This window comes from Miniopterus natalensis, chromosome 3, assembly GCF_054644295.1.
Source record: "Miniopterus natalensis isolate mMinNat1 chromosome 3, mMinNat1.hap1, whole genome shotgun sequence".
Lineage (NCBI taxonomy): Eukaryota > Metazoa > Chordata > Mammalia > Chiroptera > Miniopteridae > Miniopterus > Miniopterus natalensis.
This window is the reverse complement of record NC_142083.1, coordinates 8,663,989-8,690,544: the sequence shown is the minus strand read 5'-3', so window position 1 is coordinate 8,690,544 and position 26,556 is coordinate 8,663,989. Positions and strand designations below refer to the sequence as shown.

General features: G+C 40.4%; 1 protein-coding gene across 2 annotated transcripts in view; it reads left to right on the top strand.

The window, feature by feature from the left end:
* WDR70 (WD repeat domain 70) overlaps window positions 1-26,556 on the top strand; it is a 175,528-nt gene that overhangs the window by 107,663 nt on the left and 41,309 nt on the right. For both annotated transcript variants that reach the window (XM_087815294.1, XM_087815296.1), the window contains exon 10: window positions 26,353-26,452. In XM_087815294.1, the coding sequence (XP_087671420.1) occupies window positions 26,353-26,452 (100 nt within the window). The remainder of the gene's footprint in view (window positions 1-26,352; window positions 26,453-26,556) is intronic.

The window sequence follows — 26,556 nt, the reverse complement described above, 5'->3', positions numbered from 1 at the left end:
GGAGAGAGCTTTCCCGAGCCCTGCTCCTCAGATTCAGGACAGCTGTGATTTATCTTGTAAGCCGATGAGGCCAAACATTACTGTCCTAACCATTATAAACAAAATAGTAAATGTGAAACGTTCACTCATAGAGTCACTAGTAGGACTTTTATATACAGAAAGTAATGTCTGAGCCAAAAATGTGAGACGGTTCTCTGGTCTGCATGCATTCTCTTAACCTCCTCTGATTCATTGCAAACAGACAAGTGATGCAACCAGTAGTGACTGAGCTCCCAAACTCTCAGAGCTTCAGGAATCCACCTGGCCTTTTCTTTCCCTTCACTTCTACTAATTAGATAATTTTCCACATTTCTTACAACTTCTCAGAAACTTTTATTTTTGTATGTGAGATCCAAATGGAAGAACATTGCGAGATTCTGTTAAACTGCAACAATTCAGAATATTTTAAATATTTACTCATTTTGTGACTTACTAGAGTTTTTATGGTTTTCAACTCTATTCTACAAAGTAATGCAAGGATCAAATCTTAATTCAGAAGTATTTTTGAAGTTACTGCCCAAATTTGTTATAGTTAGTTATGTAAAGATTGTTCTCACTCTAAACTATCTGATAAAGAATTTTACAGTATCTTATCTGCAGGAGATACGTTTTCAAGACTCTCAGCCCAAGATTGAAACCACAGATAGTACTGAACACTATATAAACATGTACTATGTTTTTCCTATACGTACATACCTATGATAAGGTTTAATTTATAAATTAGACATGGTAAGAGATTAACAACTATAATAATAAAATTGAACAATTATAACACTATACTCTAATAAAAGTTATGTGAATGTGATCACTCTCTCAAAATATCTTACTGTACTATACTCAGCTTTCTTCTTGTGATGATGTGAGGTGATAGAGTGCCTGTGTGAAGAGGTGAAGTGGGATGAAGGACTCTGGCATGTGATGCAGCGTTAGGGTGCCATTGACCTTCTGGCCATATGGCCAATTGACTAATGGGCAGATAGTACACACAGTGTAGCTATGCTGGACAAAGAGACGGTTTATGTCCAGGTGGGACAGGGTGGGACAGCACAAAATTTCATCACACTACTCAGAATGGTATAAAAGTTAAAACTTATGTTTATTTATGAAATTTTCTGCTTAATATTTGGACCACAGTTAATTGCAGGTGATTGAAACCTTGGAAAGTGAAACCACAGATAAGGGAAATTATTGTACTTTTTGCCGGGATAGTTTTATTCTGGTGGGTAGAAAACACTGATGCTCATGGGACAGGGTTATCATGTGATAACCCTGTTTTATTCTGAAAAACAGTTCTTATACTCTCTCAATCTCAAACTATAACACAGAGAGAAAGGACTTACTTGTCAAGGAAAACTGTATTTTTTTTACCCATAATCTATTACATTTTACATTGTGACCGACTACACGCATATCTTTGCATAGACCAGCACACACACGTACACCCACACCCATATCCACACCCACACCCAAAACCAAAACATATTTACCATAACAGTTTATAATCTTGCAATGTATAATGCATTCTTCTATATTTTCATTCATTTCATTTCTAAAAAGTACTGATCATCACCTATTAAGTTGATTTTATGACCTACTAATGAGTTAGAATCCAGAGTTTGCAAAATACTTCTAAAGCATGTCCCAAGTATAATTTGATCTTCATGACAACCTGTGAGGTAAGAAAGGTTAATATTAGTTCTTTCAAAATGTGATTAAAGCCTACACTTTAAAAAGAGAAATTTTGACTGATAACGAAGAAGAAATGGTTTGGGGCATTGAGTGACCGGAGGCCACCATGAACAGCGGCACCTGAATGGTGAGAGGGAGAAAGGGGAGCTGCAGAGATTAACAACAGGAGAGGGATGGAAGCAGAAGATGCTTCGCCTGCCTTGGGATTTTTGCTTGAGCCCTGGAAGATATCTGATATGCCACCAGAAATCACCTGTGCTTAGAAGGTACCAGGTTGCTGGTCTCTTGAAAAGCTACCTAAAGAGCTCTTCCTATGAAAGCCCAATAGTTCACCCCCAGAAATCTCAGCCAGCCCAGTTTCTCTAGTTAAGCCTGTTTCCCAAACTTCATTCATTTGCTCACTCTCATAATCCCTTCATATCTACACAAAACCTTATTGTTTACTTAATTTTAAAAAATTATTTATTTAAAAATTATTAATACTTCTGAAAATGGATGTAAATGCGCATAACATTCAACTAATCTTTTAAAATGTACAATTCCGTGGTTTTAAATGTATTCACAGTGTTGTGCAACTACCAGCTCTCTCTGGTTTCAAAACTTTTTTATCACCTCATAAGAACATGCAGTGCCCATTAAGTAATCACTGCCCATGCCCCCCCTCCCCTAAAGGAAACATTATAACTACTATAAATAAGAAGCCAATGTTGCTGTAAATAGAACATAGCAGTTTTTAAAATTGTGTTAAAAGTAAAACAATTATAAATACCAGCTAGTTGTCTGCCATGGCTCCCATGTCTGAAATCTTTTTATGTTAAAGAGATATTAGCAAGTGTTAGGAAGGTATTAAAGGCAAATTAGTGCTACATCAAGACTTTCTGCTTGGTATCATCAGAACTGAAGGAGAATTTTAAAAACATAGTTTTATTGCTTTCAGTTTACTGCTATGTAATGCTATTCCCTTGGACCACTTAAAATTTTTCTTGCTGTAGCTGCACTCATCCCCTGCCCCCAGCTCCTCTCAGTCACCTTACTACTAAAGGGACTGTGCCTTACTCCCATCGTTCTCTGTAGCTGGGACCCTGGAGTTCAGCGAGTTCTAAGTCCGATGACAGTAGTCTTTATCATTGTCCCCATCGTATCAAATCGGGTATTTACCCAACAGCGAACTAGATGCTTTGGGAATTTTAAGGAAAAGACAGATACTATTCTCAAATAATACAAATCCTTGTTGAGAAAATTAATTTATGCGCCATTAACACTTGGAAAATAAAACTGACAACAGTCAGTAGACAAGTGGATTGTATTCTGAAAGTTCACTGTCTTAAGTTATTTGGAGCTAGTATATGTTTTCCTATAACTGATACTTAATATTAGTTCTTCCTGTGCATATTCCCTGTTAGCCCAGTGTGGCTCATCTTTCTGTGCCCTTCTCTAAGTTCCCAGAGGCGGCTGTGATGCGATAGAAAGAGCACTGCTCTGCCTCCCAAACCTCACTTTCACCCTCTGAATAATAAGCTTCATCTCCAGAGGGTTACAAGGCTCAGGTAAGAGAACCTTTGTGAGGGTACCAGCGCAGTGCCTGGTACTCAGGAGAAGGCCAGTAAGTATTCATTCTTTCACTCAGTCACTTGTAGTCATGGTCCTTTTAATATATTACAGGGCTGCATCAAGACCATTTGCTCACCTAACCGAGTAGTGTGGTTCTGATAGGACCTACAGAGCTGGACCAGAAATTTCACCTCCTCTCACTGCTACCTCCCTCAACATTAGAAATGGTGGTGGTAGTGATAGTGGTGATAGGAATAATCATAAATATTAGAATAGGAGCTAACATTGCTTGCCTGTTACGTACCAGGGATTTTTCTAAATGCTTTTAATGTATTTGCTGGTTATACAGCTCTACGGTTAATATTATCTCCGTGCTAAGGATAAGCTGGGATTGAGTTATTTATCTAAGGACTCACAGTGAGGAGTGGGGAGATCTGGGATTTGACTCCAGGCAGCCTGGCTCCAGAGTCTGTACTCTTAACCACGATCTCTTGGGCCTCTCAGAGAGTGGACCCCCATTCTTCCACTCTAGCTGAAGGGGCCATCAGCAAGGAAGAGATGGGGGGTGGGGGCTCATGTCCTCTAAATGTTCTTTAAAAGCCAGGAAATGCATATTATCAGGGCCAAAAGTGTCTGACAGAGTCTCTGGTTCACATAGAAAAGATCGAACTTCCATCTGTCTGTCCAGACAGAGTCTGCAGAGTTGGGTGAGTGGGGAGTGGAGGTAGGAGAGAAGGAAGGGGTAGGGGACCTAGTGCAAAGGGAGTTTCCAGGCCCTCCTATCACAGCAAGGATCAAAGTAGAATAGAGGTTGAAGAAGACAAGAAGTCAGTTAGACTCAGGTCATTAGGCATGGACTGACTGCCCAGCCGCTCCCTCTTGGCTGTATTCCAGGCGCCGTCCCCTAACTCGACTGCATTAGAATTACTTCCAAATTGTATTTCTAGTTCCCTTGGTGAAAATAGTTGTGGAGTCCACATAAATTAAAGAAATAATTAATTCTGCATTATATTTATGCTTTCTATATTTTATTACTGAGATAGTGAATCAAGAAATGGCATAAAATTAAGACATTTTGCTAAGTTTAAATGGCCATAACTTAAATGGAAGTCTTTGTCATTGACTAGATCTAGTAGCCAGATGACATTTTGCTAGTTTATTTTTAAACCTAGGAAGAGTTGCCTATAAACCATTTAATAGCAGAGCAAACTTTCCAAATGCTCTGAATTAAAACATATGGAGATGCTAAAGATACTCGCGCAGAGCTTGGATGTTTTCCCACACATAAAATGTGTACCTCAACGAGAGAAAGATATTTTAGACATTTCACTGCAACACTAATTTGAAACTATAGGAAAATACATGATAACTTCTTATTTTTATATTGATAAATTAAGAGTACTTTTGTTAGATAGGATAAGCCAAAAAAAAAAAAAAAAAGTCATATTCCTAAATCCACATTCTTAGAAAGTGACCTTTCTATATAAACGTGAAACTGATATTGTACTTGTGTGTGTTTGAGTGTTTTGAGTTTGATAGTAATTGCTCATTTGTATGGAGTTTCCCCATTTACAGAGATAGACTTGGACCAAGTGCTTCTATTGACTCTTACAGCAGTGTTTTTCAATATTTAAGAAACCAGTACATATTGTTTTCCAGTTAGTTAAGAAGCCTTTGTTAAGCTTTACGTTCTGTACTCTGTTACAGAAACAGTGGATAGATTGAACGCTTTTCAAACGAGTCTTTATGCTCACCCCACACAGTGATTTGCCATGCCTCTCAGTGGCATTGGGGGGGTGATGTCGAGAGGAAGGCAGACTTTCTTCCCTTTCAGTAAATGGCTGTAAGCAAGAGAGATGCATGATCAGACTTAAGTTTTAAGAGTCATGTTGTTGTCTGTATGGAAGATAAATGAGGGGAAATTAAGATAAATGAGGAGACGGGAGTCAGTTCAGAGATTTCAGGTGAGTCCAGTCCCAAATGAGAGGAGCTCAGTGAAATACATGGAGCGAGAACGGAGACCAACCCAGAAGCGTGAATTAGAGAGGTATTAGGATGTCAGGCACACATGGTGTGCTAGATGTTTGTGCCTGAGGAGTGAAGGACGCTGACTGACTAGCCTGAGTGACTGGAGCCCCAGCCACCCACCAAGGCATGGAGATCTGCCTGAGGAAGTGGAGGAAGAAGGGGCAGGCTGCATGGGAGTCAGTTTGGGATGTGCTGAGTCACAAAATCTTCAACTCCATAGCCAACTTAGTTGAATAAACGAATGAATTGACTAACTACTGGGGCTTGTATCCATGCCCATTACTCTCTTTCCCTGCATTTTGACTGAAAAATGCCCTCACTTTTTGGCTTGGGGCTGGACTTCTATTTTCAAAACTTTGCTGAGATCTGATCTTTCCTGCATGATCTCCTAGCCTGATTTCCTCATTTTTGATGCTTGAATTTCCATGCCCTGACCCTGTGCTTTCTGTACCTGTATTACCACTTCGCTTAGGACCTGCAGCCCGTATTTAACTATGATTCTTTCCAACTCCCTTCCTGCCTTACTCAGCCTTGGACCAGAATCCCTACTGGATGCATGTGCTGGAGAGAGATGGCACAGTCATCCTTAGAGACCGTACTTTCTCTGTGTCCCTCGGTGCTGATTTTGGTGGGGGCGAGAGGACACAGGCTGCCTGTCGAGGAAGAGGGCTGGACTAGGTCTTGTGCACGCGGCTTCTCAGCTGCTGTGTGAAGCCATTTCACCCTCTGCTGTAGCTGAGAGCTCCACCTGAAGTGCACAGGCCTACTGTCGCTTGGATGTTAGTCAGAAGGTGTGGCGCTACACGGTCTTTTAGCATGATCTTAGTGGGCTTAGTAACTTCTTCCTGTTATTTAACAGACAGTTAACAGGAACTTTAAACTTTCTTATCCGTTCTATTAGGACACTAAAATGAGCTCATGTTGCAAGAGTTGAGGCATGTATATTTTTTGGCGCTTCAAGGTGTAATGTGCTTTTATATGTAGTATGTTGAACTAGTAAGTTGAGTTTGAGAGTTGTAGTGTAATGGTTAACAGTGCACACTCTGGAGATATGCCTGAACTCAAGTCCAGGCTGTGCCATTTATTATCTGAATAATAGTTTCTCCAGTTAAAAGATGGGGATAATCACAGCACCTCCCCCTGTGCTTGTTAGGACTAAATGTATATATGTGTGTGTGTATGTATTTGTGTATTCACATATGCATGTATGTATGTGTGTGTACATATATAGGTGCAGTGTGTGTGTGTGTGTGTGCACACTTAGAATAGCACTTGGCAGGTAGTAAGCCCTCTAAGTGTTAGCTACTGTTATTTTGATACTCATCAGTTCAGAAGTTTATTTATGTTTGTTTTCTGATTGATCTTAACATGTGTCAGGTTCTAGCTCTTTGTGTCTGTAGTACCTTTCCTCTTGGTGAACCTCTCCTGTAGTGTCTTATAGAGAAAGTTCACACTGATGCTGAGATCACATTTTGTGAATTGGTACGTTGCTGAATCAACTCTGTTCTTGGCAGTTACTGGAATCTATACAGCATCTGAATCTTTAACTGATTTGCTTATAGGGGAAAGTGATAACTGACACTTGTTTTCAAGAGCAAGACTAAAATATTAGCTTCAATAAATTATCTTTAAATATTTCTAGAATAATGTAATATACATAGCACTTAAAAGAAACAAAAAGTAACTTAACTAAATGGATTTTTATTAGCCAGATGAACAAAATCAAGCTATTCACTGGCTGCCCAAGGGGTAAGTTAGAACATTCAGAAGAAATGGAAACATAAAATCAACCGCAGAGAGGGTGTTCATTTAACTGATGAACAACAGCGTCATTGTGTTGAGCCTTTGAAATTCTTTCCCTAGTTGCCTGTTGGAGTAAGTTTTTCTTAAAGAATTCTCATATTAATATGGAAAAAACCTGAAAAATTTTCCCTACAACTTCACACTTTTTGACTATGTGATTAAGACCCCATGAAGCAATTTTAATCCGTATAGTATGACTGTGATTCTCTCCCAGTGGATATGGACATCATTATCTCTCTGCGAAGACTCATCAGCACTTCCCTCCGAGTTTTATTGTAGTTAGCAATCTATTTAAAGGAAGGCCAGAGAGCTCACTGGGGCTGCTAGTGAGACAGGAAGAAGTTAAAAATTACTCCCTAAATACTTTTCCTGCCCCATTTGTGTGTCCAGGAACTCTGATCTATGAGCCTTAATTATGTATGACTTTGTCTTAATCCCTTCACTTTCTTGGCTCTTAGCTTTTTCAGGTCTGAGCTCGTTGTATAATTCTCTGTCCATGGCTCTGGCCTTCTACATCTTAGCCAATGCCAGTGTCATCTGTTTTGGGTTATAAGCTCCTTGAGGGCAGTGACTCTCTTTTGGCTTGGGTTCTACAACCCTCTTTGATGGTTATCATGCTGATGAAGTTGTTTGCTCCTTTGATTTGAAATATATTCTTGACTTGTGGTTAGCATAGTCTGAGATATACTAATATTGCAACAATTTCTTAATATTCATCTACTTTCCAACTGTTTGTGTCTTATCAAAACAAAATAATAGTTATAGTTTGTCGATCATTTTCTGGGTACCAGAAGTGTGTTGGAGCACTTTACATTTGTTATTTTATCGAATTCTGAAATTGGTATTATTTTCTCACTTTACATATGAGAAAACTAAGGCTTAAAGAAGTGAAATAGTTTGCCTGTTGCGAACAACTAGAAATATTAAAGCCAAGAAACTCAGGTCCCTCTGACTCCAAAGGCACGCTTTTAGTCACTGTATCATGATCTTTGCAGCCCCATGGACATTTGCATGTGCTATTGATTCTTTTATGTCTCTGAAATACATATTTAAATTTTTTGTTATACAATACTTATAGAGTTATCATAATTCTAATGCCATACCATTGGAAAACAAGCATAATTCACTGATTTGTCTTCATTGATTAGGGAAAAAATTATAAAAACATCTTATGTCATTTATCTAACATTGAAGAACCTGTGTTAATGCTATTTTATGGGAGCGAGCATTCTTGATAGTAGCTGTCAGTGCTAATACATTTTGTATTTCCATGATAATTCTTCTATAGCTGTGTCTTAGCCTTTCTGATGTAGTATTCACTAGTCTTTGATAAATAGACTATTGTGTGGTTTTTTCTTTGAGAGAATGATGGAGTTAAAAATAATCACAATAATAATTTTAAAAGAACATGCTGACATTTAGATCTAAAGACTTTCTCCTCTAGGCTATAAAGCCTTAAGAGTAGGTCACACTCTGGGTTTAAACTCTGAACAGATACTTGCTCTCTGTATCAGCTTACCTTTTGATCTTAAAGCTGCACTTATTCTTGACTTCAGTAAATTTTAAATTGTCCTCCCAATTTTGGAAATACTGTATGAAATGAAAAATCACTAGTCACTCAAAGGAGATAATGAAAGAAACAAGTGTGTACTTTTCTTTCTTTTCTGTCCCCCTAAGGAATTGGAACTTTTCTTAAGTCAGTGATTTAAGCTAGAAATATGAAGCAATTTAAAAGAACAGAATTTCATGCTCATTTGAATGAAATGAGGTAGAGTGTAGCATCCTTAAAGTTTTCTTTGGGACTACGTTTATTGGCCAGAGGACAGCAGAGTTAGAGTGTTTGTGGGCTGTGCCCCACACAGCCCGCTGCACCGAGTTAGCACCACCGGCATTCTGCTTGATTCCCAGCAACCCACTGCAAACCACTGGCGAACATGACCTTTAGTCTTTTCTCTTTTATTTCTCTGATTCATAGCTCAGTTTCTTATACTTAGAATTTCTCTTCCCAATTCTCTTGCCCTATACCACCTAGTTCCAGTAAGTATAAACCTCAAGTTCACCTCTCTGCTAGAGGGAGCGATCACTGAAACACTTATTTCTGTAAACTGATTTTTGTTGTTCTGTATAGTAGTGTAAAGTATTTTAGAAAGGCCTGTTTATTCTGTGGCTGGAAAATATTGATGGTTGGTGTGTGATTAAAGGTTACATTAAGTATTGTAGATCTAATAACTTTCAGTAGACTATTTTATTTAAATATACATGTAGGAGTTTTGACAGCATGATTGCTAAAAGTATGGTACCTGTTTACTTAGAGTAGGTCTCCCTTTATTAATATCAACTCCCGATAGTTAACTTCACAAGTATTTATTTCAAAGTCAACTAACTAGTGGTGATTTATTTTACATTTTAGTTGCTTACCCCACTATTCTTGCCTCCCCACACTGTTCTCTGGCCTAGTCTTCTGTTCCTCTCTCTATTAACTCTAGTTTTTCCTCCAGAATGCTTAGTAGAGTTTTGTTTTTTTCCCCTTCCTCCATGCCTTCATCGTCTTATTATGGAAAATAATAGCTAACTTCTTTAAATTTAGAAAATAAGAATTATATTTTTGTCCTATTATTATTTATGTTTGACATTTTAATCTTGATCTCTGTTGCCAAGATTTAAAATAGGAGTACAGAGGAGGCATTTGAAAATGAGCATATAGATTACAATCCTATATCCAGATATTTAAGGGGCCCCATTTAAATTGTTCTCAAAGACAGTATTTCCAGCATAAAACTGTCCAGAGAGGACACATGCCAGATGCTCATGACAACGAGGACGTGGGGAAGTATAATGAGAATTAGAAAAGAGAACCCTGTTGGAGGCACAATGCCGAGGAATACGCAGTGGGCATGGGTTTTACAGAGTCACAAACTGCTGAAGTGAAGGGGCTTGTCCCGCTTACCTAAGGGTGGCACAAGAGAAAGAAGAGTGTAGAGACCAGTAAAAATTCATCCTGCAGCTGTGCTCATGCCTTCAGTTTCTTACTGCCAGCTCTTCATTAATTCTACCAGATGTTCATAAATAGAGAAAATAACCCAGTGCCCTCAGTTTGCTACTTTTTATTGCATAAATACTATTGCCAGGTCCATTGTTTTATAAGATTATGATTCAGATGAAAGTACAAGAATCATACAAAACTGACCAGGATCACACATACATGTTTTTTGGTTTTGTTTGTTTGTTGGCGAGCAGTAAGTGATTGTTTTCCTAAAGAGAATGAAAGCTCATTTGCTAATGAATTCGTAAATCCAGAAGTATTTTGAACTTCTAATGACAGTCCTTCCTTCTATCAAATACAGGGTTAGAGGAGAGGTAAAGCACTCTTCTTTAGGGAATAAATGAACATTATACTTTCAAAAATGTCACGCTTCAGTTTTTCATAACATCCTTGGATATTTGGGAAGTAATTTTTAGACTTCCTAAAATCTTTTAACCTTTACTCAAATGAAAAGATAAAACTAGAGAGAATTCCCTTCCCAGTCTGTCTCAGGGAAGGGCTAGAGCTTTGTGTCTGCGGATGGTGCTGCTCAGCAATTTCAGGAAAGGTAGAGAACTAGGTGGGGTCTTTCCCAGGTGCTTTTGATATAAGGTGATATAATGTGTGACCATCGTGAGACTGTACAGACTGTAACCAGATACGTCCAGCCAGTGGCTGCCTGAACTCTGCAGGCTCTCATGAGATCTGGAAGCAGAGCTGATGTTTGTTCTTCTGGGTGGCTCATAACTTAGAAAGAAAACCAACAGCTCTGCTTTTTTGATAACCTGTGATAGTTCCAACCTTACTAAACTATGCCTCATATACTAAAATGAACTGAGGAACAACTGAAATTTATTTTAAAAATTTTGCCGATCAGTGGAACAAGCTTAGTGCCTTTTATTCAGTGTTATGCCTTTGACACTCGTGAACTTGTCTGGCCACTTTCCCAAGTTCACACGGCCGTATGTCAACTGTAACCAAGTGTTCGTATGTTAACTACGACATAAAATGCTAAGTGTCAATACTTTTCTCATGAAAAGAATTTATATTTTAGCTCTGAGTGCCTCAGAGACAGGAGGCACTCAATAAATATTAATTACAGACTGAAATGTGTGTAAAGAAAAGTTTCAAAAACATAAAATAGTTGTTTCATGGAAACAATTTGTTCTCCAGTTTTCTCTCTACAATGAACCCCCCCATACTAAAAAAAGCTCACTAGTAAATATATAGAACAACCAAATGAAAATGTTTATTTTGAGAGGATGTACTAATAAGGACTATTCTTCAGCATCTTTTCTTACTTTACTTGCTTGACTAAAGTAGTGATAATATCTGCAAAATATGAAGAACCCGTGGGTTCTCTTCCTAAAAGGCCATGCCTTTCAGGCATGTTGTATTTCCTTCTGTTTTCATACAAATTTATGAAGCCACTCTACTGTAAATTATGAGGCTATAATTTAGATATTCAGTGAATATAAGCTCAATATTGACTTGAGCTTGTTAACGTTCTTTAAAGATAAAATTTCCCTCCCCAAAAGAATTAAACTTTCCAGAAAAAAAGAGCTATTCCTTTAGTGATAATCTATTGGTAGCTAAATTGTCAGAGGTCACTATAAAATAAAACATCAACAAACATGCTTAGTGCTCTAACCAAGTTTTTGTCATCTGGAGTTTATGTTAAAAAGAATGCTTTGAGATACTTCTTTGGCTTTAATGAAAACCCTGTGAAGTTGACTGTTGCTGCTTCTTTCTAGTTTGTTATTTGCAGGATTTTGAATTATAGCTAAAATAAGTGTCTTCTTTGTGAAAGGAAAAGAACTGGACTTTTCAAATATGGAATTTTATTTATATATTTTATTTTTTGATAAATTGTGATATACACACACGATAGAATATTATTTAGCCATAAAAAGAATGAAATCTTGCCATTTGCAAGAATGTGGTTGAACCTCGAAGGCATTATGTTAAGTGAAATAAGTCAGGCAGAGAAATACAAATATCATGTGATCACTCTTATATGTGGAATTATATATATAATATATATATATATATATATACACACACACTCACACATACACATGCTCACATGCACTGATATTTTTCTAAACCCTTTGAGAATAAGTTGCAGACGTGAGGACCCTCTGTGCCTAAAAACTCTATATATTTTCTTTAAACGAGGACATTCTTGAAATTATAAAACCAAGCTCATAAATACAGAAAACAGATTGGTGGTTGCCAGAGATGGGGGTGGGGGTGGGGCAAAATGTGTGAATTGTTTTTGTTTTTTTAGTTTAAATAAGTTGGATTAAAAAATGTTACAGCACATCCAAAAATGGTAATTTGGAGCAAGAATTTTCTCTGCCATTTTTTATTTTTATCTCTTCTAAATTGCATTTATCCTATGGAATTTTGCTACTCATGATCCTGTTGAATTCTAAGACATTAAGTTACTTTTTATTGTTAATATTGCCAGTGGACTCTGATTTTTGAAGTGATCTTTAGAAATTAGAAATGACATAAAACTATACAATGTGAATTTTCATGATAAACTCCCTACAAGCACATTCCTGTACCCAACTTTATAACAATCATATCAAATCAAATTTTTCAAAAGGTATTTTAAAGAGAGCTGTGTGTACACTAGCAAAGCTTCATGTAGAAAAGGTGCCTGGTCTGAGACATGCAGGACAGTGATAAGAGCAGGCAGATAGGAGGGAGTCAGCTCCCTAAAGAACAGCCTAGGCAAAGGGTCAAGTGGAGAGTGGATGTCTAAGTGGCAGTGGCCATTCAGGGTTATCCAGAGCAAAGGATTTTCATCGGGAGTAGTAGGAAGTAGGACCAGGAAGCTAGGCTTGGGTCAGACCATAGAGAAACATGAATATCATTGTGCCTGATTTAGACATTCATTCATTCATTCACCCACTCACTTTCTTACCTATTTACTTACCTACCTTCTTATTTTGCAATGTCAATTCCCAAAGGTCTATGCATGTGGAAGTAACATGATCAACAGAAAAGGCAAAAAAAATCATCTGATTTCTGCAATGTATGTTTTCCAAGATTTTGAACTGTGTTTTTGTTTTCTGCCTTGCAACCCCAGTAGTATGGTTCCTTTGCTCCCTTGCTCTAGCTGTAAGTCCAACTTGATAAAACCCACAATTCTGCAGGTTGGTACTGCTCCACCTTTATGGTATACATTTTCTTCTTGGCCCTCTTGCCTTTGGTAATTGCTTCCTTTTTCCTGTTCAGTTATCTGTGTCATTTCCTATCATCGGGTATTTTCAAATTTATCGAGCTCTTCCCTGGTTCATTTTATAATCCCCACTCCCCACTCATGAAAAGTAAGGGCAGTAGGCTGGACTTCTGTCGGACTCCTCGCCCTCAGGTGCTCAAATGTGGGTCTGCATCCATAGCCCCAGGCTCCCAGCCTCCTTCCTGTCTCCACTGAGGCCTTCCTCTCCTAGTTGCTCGCTGACCCGGCCACCTGTGTGCCTGAGCACGGCCTTCCTGCTTCCTGAGACCTCATTCTATCAGTTGCCCCCTCTCCTGTATTTTTATCCTTTCATCCCTATTGGATCCTAGAAAATATGCTCAAGTTTCTGCTTTTCATGTATTTGATTTAACAAAAGCCTTTTTCAACTCTTCCTTCTTTCATGATCAGGTTTCTACCCAAAATAGACTGTATTTGCTGTGTCCACATCACAGATTTGCAGAAACTGCCCACACCAAAGTCACTGGTACAACTTCAGTTCTGAGACAACTTCTTCCATTGCTCACGTCAAGCCCTTGCTCACTCACCTGGACCACAGCAGGTGTCTCCTAACTCATCCCCCTGCCCTCGTCTCCCTTTTCTCAGGCCGTCTTTCCCACTCCCCACGGGCCATCTTTAACATGCAGATATGAGCAGATTACCCCTCTCCCCTTAAAACCCGCCAGAGGCTCAACATTGCCTATAGGTCACAAATTCAGACTCCATAGAAGGGCTTGAGACCACCGATACCTTCACCTCCATCTCTTCTGTCTTCTTTGCTGCTATTCTGTTCTCAGTACCACCTGTAGTTCCAAAAGCAACGCTCCGTTTCATACTTCTGAGTCTGTTATATTCTGAGGCTCTATTGGAGTTACTCTTCTTTGCATACCTAGTAATCTCCTACATAACCTTCAAAAACCACAGTCAAGAATCCTCACCAGGCTTTACCTTATTTGTCTTTCTTCTACTCCCAGCATATCACCATTATTCTACTATGGTAGAGTTGACCATTGTTTTGTGGGTTTCTAGGTTGTTTGTGGATATTGCCATTATTTATTATAGTGTACATTGCAAATATATTTTTTATATTTGCCTTCCTTTCTAGACTGATCTCCTTGAGAGTATGATCTCCATTTTACTAGTCTTGTTACTCATTTGTATAACACCTAGCATAGTGCCTTGCACATAGCAAGGACTCCATAAATATTTGTCGAATGAGTAAATAAACAGTTGGACTAATTTTAGCAAATATTAATTGGTGGTGCTCAGTATTATACTTTTGAAGTTAGATTAAGTTTTGGATTGTATGTCTGTGATATCACTGTACTTAATGCTGGCTGCTGTGCCATATAGTTTTAAAGAGACCTAAAGAGCAGGGAGGAGGGTGTGTTTGTAGCTAGTGACTTAATCTGATAGTCTAAATGAATATTTAGGCCTTTCTTCACATTGTCACAGTACGCTGTATAAGCTCATCTATATATTCTCTCCTAACCAAATTGTACAAAACTGGAGAAAAGATTTCATGAAGTTTATGATCACTTTCCCCAGACTTCTTATCTCCCTGTCCTCCATCTCCATGTAGCTACCAGACAACTCCATCTGAGATGCAGATCTGATGATTTAACGTTCTGTTCATGACCCTTCAATTCTTCATTTCCATTTTCTCATGTTTTAGTCTCCTACTCTACTAAATTTAAGATCTTATTCTAAGTTAGATTTCTTTTCGAAGTTTGTTGTCACTAACAGAACTGCTCTGCATCCCTTTTGCACCTGCAGCTGATAACACTCACTATTCTCAACTCCACGCACAGGGCTCCAGAGGATAAACGCAACACATGGGTTGTGTTTATGTTCATTGAGCCCATCTTCTCCAAGCATCTGCTGCACAGGCGCAGAAATAGAGAAGTGGTTTTGGCTCTTGGCTGCCAGAGGAACAGGAGGGTTGCCACAACAGACTCGGCAAACAACCCCCAAAGCCTCCAAGAAGGGTAAACTTATGCTGCTAGAAAATCAGATTTAGTAAAGGACTGTACATTGTTGCTTCTTGACCTTAGCTTTGTCCCTACATCCTTGTGGAGAGATTAGACTGTTTGCTGCAGCAGCTGGGCCATCTTTACAAGAGTACATTTGAGATTCCCTCAGCTTTTGAAGGAAAGCGTATTTGAGATCTCTCTGGGCTCAGAAGTTGCTTTGTAGTGGAGTTGGATTATGCTCCCCTTGGAAGCTTGGTTTTTGACTGACATTGATCAGGTTGGCTCCAAGGAAGCCCAGCATCCTCTGCCCTGGCGCCACTGGGCTCGCCACCCTGCCCCCCTCCCCCCTGCTCCACCACCTCTCTATCCCTCACTTGAACTGGCTGCCAGAGTTCACAGACAGCTGGGCAGAGAGTGGCTAAATCTGCCCAGCTGCCCGGGAAGCTTGGCGGCCAGGCTGAGGGAAGGAAGCATCGGCTCTCTTTGAAGGTCGGCTGCCAGTGAATCTCAGGCAGCTGGACTTCAAAGGGGGGACCGCCGGGCTTTCCCTCCTGTCTAGGCAGGTCATTCCATGGCGCGGTGCTTCCGGTGTTGGCACAGTGGCTCTCGAGTTCCTCCTCAATTAGAGAGCTGGGGCGAAAGCTGCACTTGTGCTCCCGTTTGTGTCTCATGTGGTAGCGACAGTCTAAGATCCCAGCCCCTGTTACCTCAAACTTCAGAGTAAAGGCGGAGGAGAAATGGAGAACCATGCAAAGGGCAGCTAAGGAGATCCACACAGTTCGTGGATTTCCTCACTGCCAGTTGTAACTTGTGTTATTTACCAGGTTTTAAATTACTTCAGGGACTTTTGGGGTGATCTTGAGTAAAGGCTAATCAGCCTGTGCTTGTGGACTGTGTTTAGCTAGTGGCCTGGAACTGGGTTGCGTCATAGACGATGGTTTTATCTGTTTCCAAAAACTGGTACAGGGCTCACACACTTCTGTACACTTTCTTCTTGCTGCCCCCCTTCACCTTCATCTCCACGTTCCACTGGGGGCGAGGGACAGGAACAGTCTAGGCAGGAAAGAGCAAGGGTGCCCCAGAGTTCAGGCCCAGCTTAGATGCAGAGGGGGTCAGAGCAGAGGGAGCCTGGACTCAGAAGAGCTGTGAGTACTTAGTGTATACATGTAAGAGTGTAGGCCCTGGTGCCAGGCTGCCTGGGTACAAATCCTGGCTCTGCCACTGACTGGCCACAAGACCTAGGGCAATTAACCTTACTTTTCAGCATCTCCATGCCCTCCCTGGAAAGTGAGGTTGATAACAATACTCATAAGGCCATGGAAAGGTTCAAGGGGTTCATACATCCCTTGCACTTAGGACTGTGTCTAATCCAAAGTATATGCTCAATAAGTGTTAGCTATTACCATGTACCAGATCCCATTGCCTGGGACTAGAGGGGGTTGAAAACTGACTGCTGTGACTTTTACTGCCTCTGTGTGGATAAAAGACTGCTAACTTCTGCCTCCAGTGGACTTTATAATATAATTTTTTTTCTTTTCAGAAATCCCTAATAGTGTAAAAAGTTGTGTTAAGTAGGTTGAGGGAGAAAAAAGTTTTTTTATGTTGTCCATTTCTCTCCATTTTTTAATATGTCTTTATTGAGAGAGAGGAAGGGAGAAGGAGAGGTAGAAACATCAATGATGAGAGAGAGTCATTGATCAGCTGCCTCCTGCATGCCCCCTACTGGGGATCAAGCCCTAAACTCAGGCATGTGCCCTGACCGGGAAGCGAACCGCAATCTCTTGGATCCTAGGTTGACGATGCTCGACCGCTGAGCGGTGCCAAGTGGGCTCATCTCTGTCCTTGCACTTAGAATTTATTTAGGGCCATTACTATAATAATCTATAGAAATCCAAAAGAAGCCTTGTGAAACATGGCAGTGTGTGTGTGTGTATTACACATATGTAGAATACATATAAATATGTATATAATAGTCGTTTCTGAAGTTAGAATCAGCGTTTGAATTTTTGCTCTGACAGTTTACTAGTTATGTCTTTGGGTAAGTTACCTTGCTTAGCCTCAGTTTTTTGTTTGTAAAATGACATCATAAATGCATACCTCAGGAGGCTTGTTTTAAGAATGAGATTAGAAGATAAACGTTTTACCTTACTAAGTAGCAACATGTTTGATAAATGTACCTGTTGTTATTATCATTATTATTGCCACCACCATTAGTGACATAAGTTAAAATCATTACTGCATCACAAGGAAGCCTTTAGTTTCTGTAACAATGGCTTACAGATAGAGTGCTTTTTCCTAAGACTTTTGTTCTCTCTAGATCAGAGTTCAGCAAACCGTGGGCCAGATCCAGTCTGCCACCTCTTTTTGTGAATAAAGTTTTATTGGAATATAGCCTCATCCATTTATTTGTTCATGTATTGTCTATGACTGCCTTCACACTACAAAGGCAGAAGTGAGTAGCCTAAACATTTACTGTCTGGCCCTTTCCAGAAAAAGTTTACTGACCCTTGTTCTGAATATGTGTTTCCCCAATTAAGGTCAAGAAAATGTTAGTTCTGTCTGTGTTAGTAAGCACTATCTGGGGGAAAAAGGTTCCAGAGTGGAATAAGCTTTGGAAATGTTAAAGAGGTTGATTTATTTTGGGACTACTATTTAAAAGATTCTGGCTTTTAATATACTAATGTGCATTGTGAATCTTCAAGACAAGGCCATGGTATGCAAATAAACTCTAGTTTCCCAGACTGACTTGGCTATAGAACGACCCCCACCCGCCATCCCACCCCTAGATACAGTGATGTTACACAAAACATCCTCTGGGAAACCCTGCTTTGGGGCTGACTCTCTGGAAGGCCTTTCTTCTTAAATCATTCCTCTTGGTGATTTAGGTGATATCTGCATTTGGAAACCTACAGAATATCATCTGAGATTCTGTGTAACCTCATCTCTTCCCCAATAAAAATTATACTTTGTTTAAAATCAGAAACAGTAAAACATACTAGGTATTTAAATGGTCTAATTAAATAATATCCCCAATTTAAATGATTCTGTGTGCTGTCCAGAGATTATAAAGGAGTATCAAAGTCCAAAGTGTTATTTCATGCCGCCTTGAAATTCCAAACATGTGGGTCTTCTGTAGGGCTTAACCTTTTTTACATCTAAATTTCTGAAGCATAACTCTACAGTGCCTGACTGGTATACCAACTGCTCTCAGCTAGGGTTTATAAGAAGAAAGATTAACACGAAAGTAACTTGTGCCTTAGCCGTAAGGGGTTTGTTTTATAGACTAAAGTAAACACCTTGAATTTCAAGTGGCAAGCACACGGGGAGCCAGAAGATTCCAGAGCAGTGGTGTCATATTCTGCCTGTGGCTCACACGTCCAGGGGCTGAGCTTTCTCCTGCAGCTGCAGCTTCCAGCCGGTCATCAGATAGAGCCCTAGGTAGTCACACACTGCAGTCACCTGGTTTGAGATGACCAAACAGGCATGTAATTGCAACACTGTCTAGTTATGAATGAAGGCTGGGCTCTCTCTTTGCCAAACACAGTTGAAAATTAAGTGCTAAGTCATAGCTGTTTTCTGAAATCACAGTCATTACAAAGGGAACCTGGGCTAAGAGTGGAGAACCCTGCTGGGGAGTTCAGCCCTGAACTAGTTCTCTCTCTCCGTCTCTGTCTGTCTCTGTCTGTCCTTCGCTGTCTTTGTTTCTGACCTGTGAGCTTCTCCATTATAGCAGAGGCCAATTCTTAGTATTTTCATGCCCTCTAAACCTGGCTTAAAGTTGATCCAGTAAATGTTTTATGAAAGAATGGAGGAGTTTAATGTGTTTCTCCCCCTTTCCTGACCTGTACATCATTTGAAGAAAATTCCATGTTGTCTCTCTGTTTATATATCTCAGTATTGTGTGTATAATAGATCCTTAGTAAATGTGGTTGCCATTGTAAATGTGAATTCTAAAAATTTCATTACCACACGTTTATGGGGGATTATGAATGGAGTCTCCAGAAACCTTTGTCAGATATCATTTCTTTTGTCTTTAAATTATTTCTTTAAAAAATAGAAAGGAAGAGAAGGAGGGAGGGGGAGAGAGAGAGAAGGAAGGAATGAGGAGAGGGAAAAAGATCTTGGCTGGACCAATAATTATCTTTTTTTTAAAAGTTAGAAACTTGGAAAACTGTCAACTTACTCTGAAATATATTGTTTCCTTGAAACATTCTCAGAAGTTCAGAGTTTCATTTGCTATATTTATTAAGTATGTTTCTCTTGTAAGCACCGTGATATGTGATGCATAACATATTACACTGTACTCGGAGACTCACTGGGGCTCTTGGAGTTCAGATGACGTCCCTGGGAAAGAAAGTATCTGAGGCTGACCTACTTGAAAGGAAGGATCGGAAACTCGGAAACTCGGGGAAAGAGCTTTCATCCTAGTACCATAAAGAAAAGCAACTGAAACTCAGTTCTCCCTTCCATGTTTCCAAGCTTTCTTCTCTCATTTCAGTATTGTCTGCTGGAATCATCATTTTTGGTGTCAAAGAATATGTAGAAGAAATGGCTGCAACTACCTAGAGAACAGTGCACATGCCGAGCAACCGCAGCAAGGATTAAGGAACGTTGCTAGAGAGAGATTTTGCTTTCGCAGGCAGGTGCACAAAGGCAAGGGAGGAGTGGGTGATTATATAAAGAACAAGACGCGATAAAGTTGAATAAATTTAATTATAGGGTGGCAGGGCTAGTTGATGTTAGTTATTATTTGGTAGAATACTAAAGCAGGGAAGAGAGAGTCAGCCTTCTCAAAAGGGTATTCATGCCCCTGTAGTACCACCTGACTTATAATAGGGACAAACACCTACATAATGTTTACTGTCTGTCAGGCACTATTCACACTCTTTATATGTTGCATTGGTTAACTTTCGCCACATAAGAAACTACCCTAAAACTTAGTGGCTTAAAACAACGAACATGTATTGTTTTTCATGATTCTGTGGTCAGTGGGGCCCTACTTCTGGTCTGAACAGGCTTGGCTGATTTCTCCTGGGGTCTATGTTGCATCTGCAGTTACCTAACAGCTCAGTCAGACTAGGTGGTCTAGGATGGCCTCACCTATGTGTCTGGCTGTTGGCTGGATGTCCACTGGTACCACAGGGATGACTGGGCACATGACTGGTTATCTAGGAAACTAGCTCATGCGTTTTCACAGGGTGGGTGCAGGGGAGCAAGCCCCAATATATATGCCTTTATAGTTCTCTGCTTCTGTCCTGTTTGCTGTGTCCTCTGTTGTTAGGGATGCTAGGACACAGATGCTAAGGCAGCATTAGGTATGTAAGAGATTTATTGCCAAAACTCCTGTAAGGGAAAAGTGGGTGGAGAACTGCAGGAGGCTAGGAATATCAGATGGCGATGCAGGTCTGACCCTATGAAAGAAAGAGGGGAGGGAGGGAGGGAGGAAGGGAGGAAGGAAGGAAGGAAAGAAAGAAAGAAGGAGGGTTGACAAGGAAGATTCTAAGACTGCCACACAGTTCTGAGAAAGCTTTGGCCAGCCGATGGGAAGTCCTTGGTCAAAGTCACCACAAGACTTTATTAATCTGTTCTAGCCATGCTGACCCATTCAGCACAGCAGCGGCAGTTGGGACTAAAGTCTATAGCAACAATCCCTTTGTGGAAGGACTAGAATTATTGCCCCTCCAAGTAGCGCAGCGTTTCCTCTTAGGAATATGGCTACCTCTGTAGTCATTAGGCTCCTGGTCTGAAAATAGGCACAGATAAGGGAAACAGAGCAAATGATCATGACTTTTTATTGGGGCAATCACCCTTAGCCTCCTGCTCCTCTATTTGTCTCTCTTCTTGATTGTAGATACTAAGTAATATCTTTGCTGTCTGCCCATCTCTCCTGCCATAGGAATGCAGTGTTTTATTAGCCATCTCCACAGCTCCCTACACCTCAAGCCCCCTCTGTTGTCTCTCTGACCTTGTCAGTCATTAATTGTAGCCTTTTGGCTTCTAGCAACTAAACACTGCAACCTGGGTTGTATTATTTTGGGCCTCGTCTTCCCCATGGACATTAGTGGCCCAACTCTGTGACATTAGCCCTGGGCTGCGGAGGGGAGCTGCCACTGAGCTTCTTGGTGATGCTGGCTCCCTCTCACCTGTGCATTCCTGATAGCCTTGGTGAGTGGTATTTTCTCTGGGCCCTCCCATGAAAAATAATATTCCGTGTTTTCTGGCTTGACACAATATATTCATTTCAGTATGCCCACTTCCCCCGTCTTCTTACTGTTTTCCCTGTCATCTGCCAGGGCATTTGGGTGTTTTTATTTTACTCAACGTTGGATATCACTTTTTCAGGCCTTTAATAGCATTCCAGCAGCAAGTTTGCCCTATCCCCTGGTGTCCTTGTCCGAAAATGTCCCTAAATCAGTGAATCCTGCTTTTCTAGTCTTACATTGAAGCCCCCTTGATTAAGCACCGTCAAAATTGAAAGCTCAAGGTGCTTCATGGCTTCTGCCAGTAGCTGCTAGCTAATTCTTGTATCTCTTTTTCTGTGTAATCTCTTTCCTCCCTTATCTGCCCCAGCCACTTCCCCAGCTGAGTGATGCTGGGTTTCAACCCTAGTTATTGGCCTAGCAGCCCAAAGAAGAGGTAGGAGCAGGTCCTAAGAGAAGGTGCTTGCTGCCTTGTGGGGGGTGGAACAGTTGTAGCATCTTCTAGCACAAAGGAAGTTCTAGCTCTCACTAGGCAAAAGCGAGCCACCTCTGTAAGCCGTGAGTGTTCCAGGGGTTTTGCAGATGCAGCAGGTTATGGGCATCCATCCAAACATTCTATCCTTATGTTCCAGGATCTCAGGTTTTCCCAGCTAGAGCCCTGACCTTACAATAACAGACCTGCCTTGGCTGAGCACTTAAATGTCTCTGGAGCTCCATAAATCTAACTACCAGATCTCTCTTATTTGTTGCTCATCTGTGTCTGCTCTTCCACTACAGCAGATGAGGGTCTCTTTGGAAGCAACTAAAGTGGACCTCATGTTCTCCCATTTAGTCTGTCACTATTACTGGCCCTTGGTTTCTCATTAGCCCTCTGCAGGGTATCCATATGACTTAGCAGTAACCAGCCAACACCATTGTCTTTGTCATCGTTCCTCCCCTATCTTTTAAATGCCTAAAACATTTTACCGAGAAGGACATTCCTCTGCACCAGGAAGTTTTCTCCGGTCACCTCCAGTGAAATCTGAGCAGTTGGACCACTGTCAAGTGCTAGAGTGTATGTGCACCCCACATTCCTCTTAGGCCCATGTCCCAGATTCTCCTCTTACCACCTGTGTTGTCGGATCACTTCTGGCACCACTTGTGTTAGTCTGGGTCCTCTGGGGAGCAGACACCAAGACAGAATTAACATATGAGAGATTTACTGGGGAAGGGCCTTAAAGGGGAAATGGAGAGGGAGCCTGAGAAGCTGGAGAGAGTCAGAGCATGATGCAGGTCATACCCTTCTGAAAGAGAGAGGACAGACAGGAGCGTTAAAATATCCATCAACTGATGAGTGGATAAATAAATGTGGTACATCCATACAATGGAATATTATTTGACAATAAAAAGAAATGAAGTGCCGATGCATACTACAACATGGATGGACCTCAAAAACATTATGCTACGTGAAAGAGGCCAGTCACAAAGGGTAGCATATTGTATGATTTCATTTATATGAAATGTTCAGATAGGCAAATAGACAAAGATGGAAACTAAATCTGTGGTATTGACATAAGGTAGGGAGATAGGTGAAATGTCACCCAGTCTCTGGGAGCTGGGGAGAAGGGTAGGGGTGGGACAATGTGTAGGGCATGTTATTTAAAGATTAGTAAACTCAGAAACAGAAAGATTAAGCAATTTGACCAGGGCCAAACTAAAATGTAGTGAGTTGAAATTTTAGGTTAATTCGGCTTGGCTAAAGGACCAGGATTCTTTTCATTAGATTTTTTTCTGTCTTTAGCTCAGCAATTCATTAAAAATTTTTCCCTTAAAATAGTTTATTCCATTGTTTCTATCAATTACAAAGCGTATTTTGATCATTTCTAGGGCTGTTTTTCCTCTCACATTGATGAACAATCACTAGACCGATAGACAGATATTGGGATCTAGGCAGCCGCTAGGTATAAACTATTGACCATTGGCACTGCCAGAGAACATTTGGGTGATTTAGGATGTAAGGAAATGAAAGACTTTGAATTTTGGGAAGTGACAAACATTGTGGAATTTTTTTTTTAAAATGTACTGAAGACTTTGTGGAAGACGTCATATTTTTCTTTGAGAATTTGGCAGACTGCATTAGAGAAGAAAAACTAGAATTAGTCAATGTAGCCACAGAAGGTGGGACCAGGACTTATACATAGATGTTAGAAGGAGGGCATCTAGGACCCAGTTTAAGAAGGGTGTTGCCAATTAGAGCTCCCAGAAATGGCCTGACATTGCTTGTTATGTAGTGAGTTCCGTACCTCCAGAGGCTCCGCAACCATCTGCTCAAAAGTTTTCACCAGGTGGGAGTTTGTACTGTGCGATCTCAGAGAGGGCCTCTAAAACTCTAGGTTTCTGTGCTTGCATTTTCCATCACTGAACATCTGAGACTCGATCCTCTCAAATCATAACATGAGGCACTCCTAAAATAGGAAACCTATGAAAGGAGTTAATAGCTCACCCTTCCTGAAGAACGATGCTCTTGCCTAGGATGACTGTGAGAACAGGTAAAGGAGAGGTGCAGTCTGGGATTTCCACATTCGGCCCGAGTGCTTTCCAGTCAGGCTGGCTCTGTTTTCAGAGTGCGAGGGTCTTTGTCATCGTGGGCTGGTCAGTGTTGATGTTTTATGGAAGTTTAAGATCTCCTCTGGCTATGTATTTTATCTCACTGGAATACACTTTTGTTACTGGTTAAAGTGAAGTTAATAATAAAAGTACTTTTGACACAAAATCTGTGAGCTGTCCATCTCATGCGAAGCATTCTGCCTCTTTATTTCATTAGGTCCTTTAAAAGAGGAAATAGATTATTTTGAGTGCAGCCTCTCCCTGTCCTTGAAATATTAATTATTAATATACAGCCATTTGTTATTACTTTAAAAGGTGTTGCACTAAGATGTAGATCTATATAGTGATAGAAAATACCTTGGGTGGGTCTTCCTTTGTGGCATATATTCACTCTTCTCTATGGCCTCCTCTTCTGCCCTCAGCCAGGAGTAGGCTCTTCTTTCAAGGACTTAGTAACTGCATCATTCCCACCTGGATATTCCAGGAGTCTCCCCGTTTTAAGATCAACTAGTTAGTAGCCTTGATTATACCTGCAAAGTCCCTTTTGCCACGTAGAGTAACATACTCATGGGCGTTACACCGGGGCCGGAGGTCTTGGGGCCACAGTTCTGCCGACCACGACGCGGTGCTCTCCTCCTTGTCCCCACATCTTGCCGCTTTGTCTGCTAATTCCTGCTTTGACAACTGGGTCTCTGATTTCCTTATGCCCCCCCTTTCCCCCATTCTCAAGTTTGGGCTCAGAACCTCTGCTCAGTGCTCGGGGACCACTCTATACTTCCCCATTGTCCCACTTGTCACTTTGTGTGCTCACCCATAGCCTTCCAGGGGACTGTTTGTCAGCTCTGAGGGCAGGAGGCACATTTATCTCGGCACATTGGTGTTTCCCTGCTTAACCTTGTGTCTGCCATACAGGTGATGCCTAATAAAAAAAATGTTGAACTAAGGAATTGTACTCGTGAAAGGTAGAAGCATGATAACTGTCTTTAGTACAAATTTCTAATACTGTGACCCAGAGGAAGAGAGAGGGCAATTTTAACTCAATATAGACCAATTATTTAAACAAAGACCTGCCTGCTTTTGAAAGGTGGTATATTCTTCATTATTGGCAGCTTTAGAAAGAAGCTCAGTGATGGGGTGTTAGTGATATTGTTGGAGGCTGACGTACATGAGCCGTTTGTGACTCGTCCTTTGTTAGGATTTCTGCAGCATCATCAGAGAGGCATGACTTGTGTTCTTCTACCTGGGAATCCAGGAGAGACATGCATGCTGTCATCACTAGCAGTATCCCTGTCCATTCTCTATGGAAATATCCAGCTTGGGGGATCTGGGATAATTGACTGCCTAGTACTTTGGCCTGTACTGAATCATAACTGAGTGACAAGATTAGTGGAGTAGAGTTCCTGTTGTAAGTCTGTGTCGAAGTGACACTGGAATTAAAAAGACTACCAACATACATTAGTAGAGGAGTATAATGTAGTGTTTAAGAGCAGGCTCTTTGGTTCATACTCCCAGCTCTACGTCTTACTAGATGTGTCACTTTGGACAAAGTGCTCAAGTCTCTGTGCTTCAGTAAAATGGAAATGATAATGGTAGAACCTAAACTGTAGAGTGATTGTGAGAATTAAATAGGCGAGATAATAAAGGATCTAGTACCTAGGATATAATAAGCATTGTGAAAGGGTTAACTGTCATCATCATCAATTACCACCAGCAACATTATCCTACAGGCACATTAAAGATAGTTCAAGACCTACAGCCATGTGCACAGTGTCTGTCTACTAGGCATGCAGTGATGTTTTGGACTTAATAAATAGTATGTTCAGTTGTGATTTTATTTATATTTACTTTCAGATAACTATAAGAAATGGTCCCAATAACTATATAATATACTTTGTAAGTATAGGATGAAAACCTAAGTGCTGTGGTTATCTTGAGTTGCTCAGAGCTTACTAAGGAGGTCTGGAAAATATCTTCTACTGAGACTTACCTTATCTCTTTTGTGCCTCTTATTAAAGCAATTGGATGTTATTAAAAGCCTTTTGAAACATTTTTTCCCAGAATAAAGAAAACCATAATCAGGTGAAATTAATATTTTACATGTAGATAGATATGTATCGTTTTTCTGGATGATAAAGTGAAATATTCTTGTCACAAAAATGCTCTCATCTGAATTCGGAGGAAATGTTAACACTTTGCTTTCTTCTCAAATAGGTTCATCCTAAATTCCACTATAAACAGGCTCATGACCCGGGCACAGACACTTCGTGCGTGGCTTTTTCCTACGATGGTAATGTTCTTGCCTCTCGTGGAGGTAGGTTAAAAACTTCCTTTCTGATGTTTCTATATATGAAATGATCATACTTTAACAAATGGTGTACTAATATTCTGGCACTTAGGAAAGCCAGCTGGCCTTTG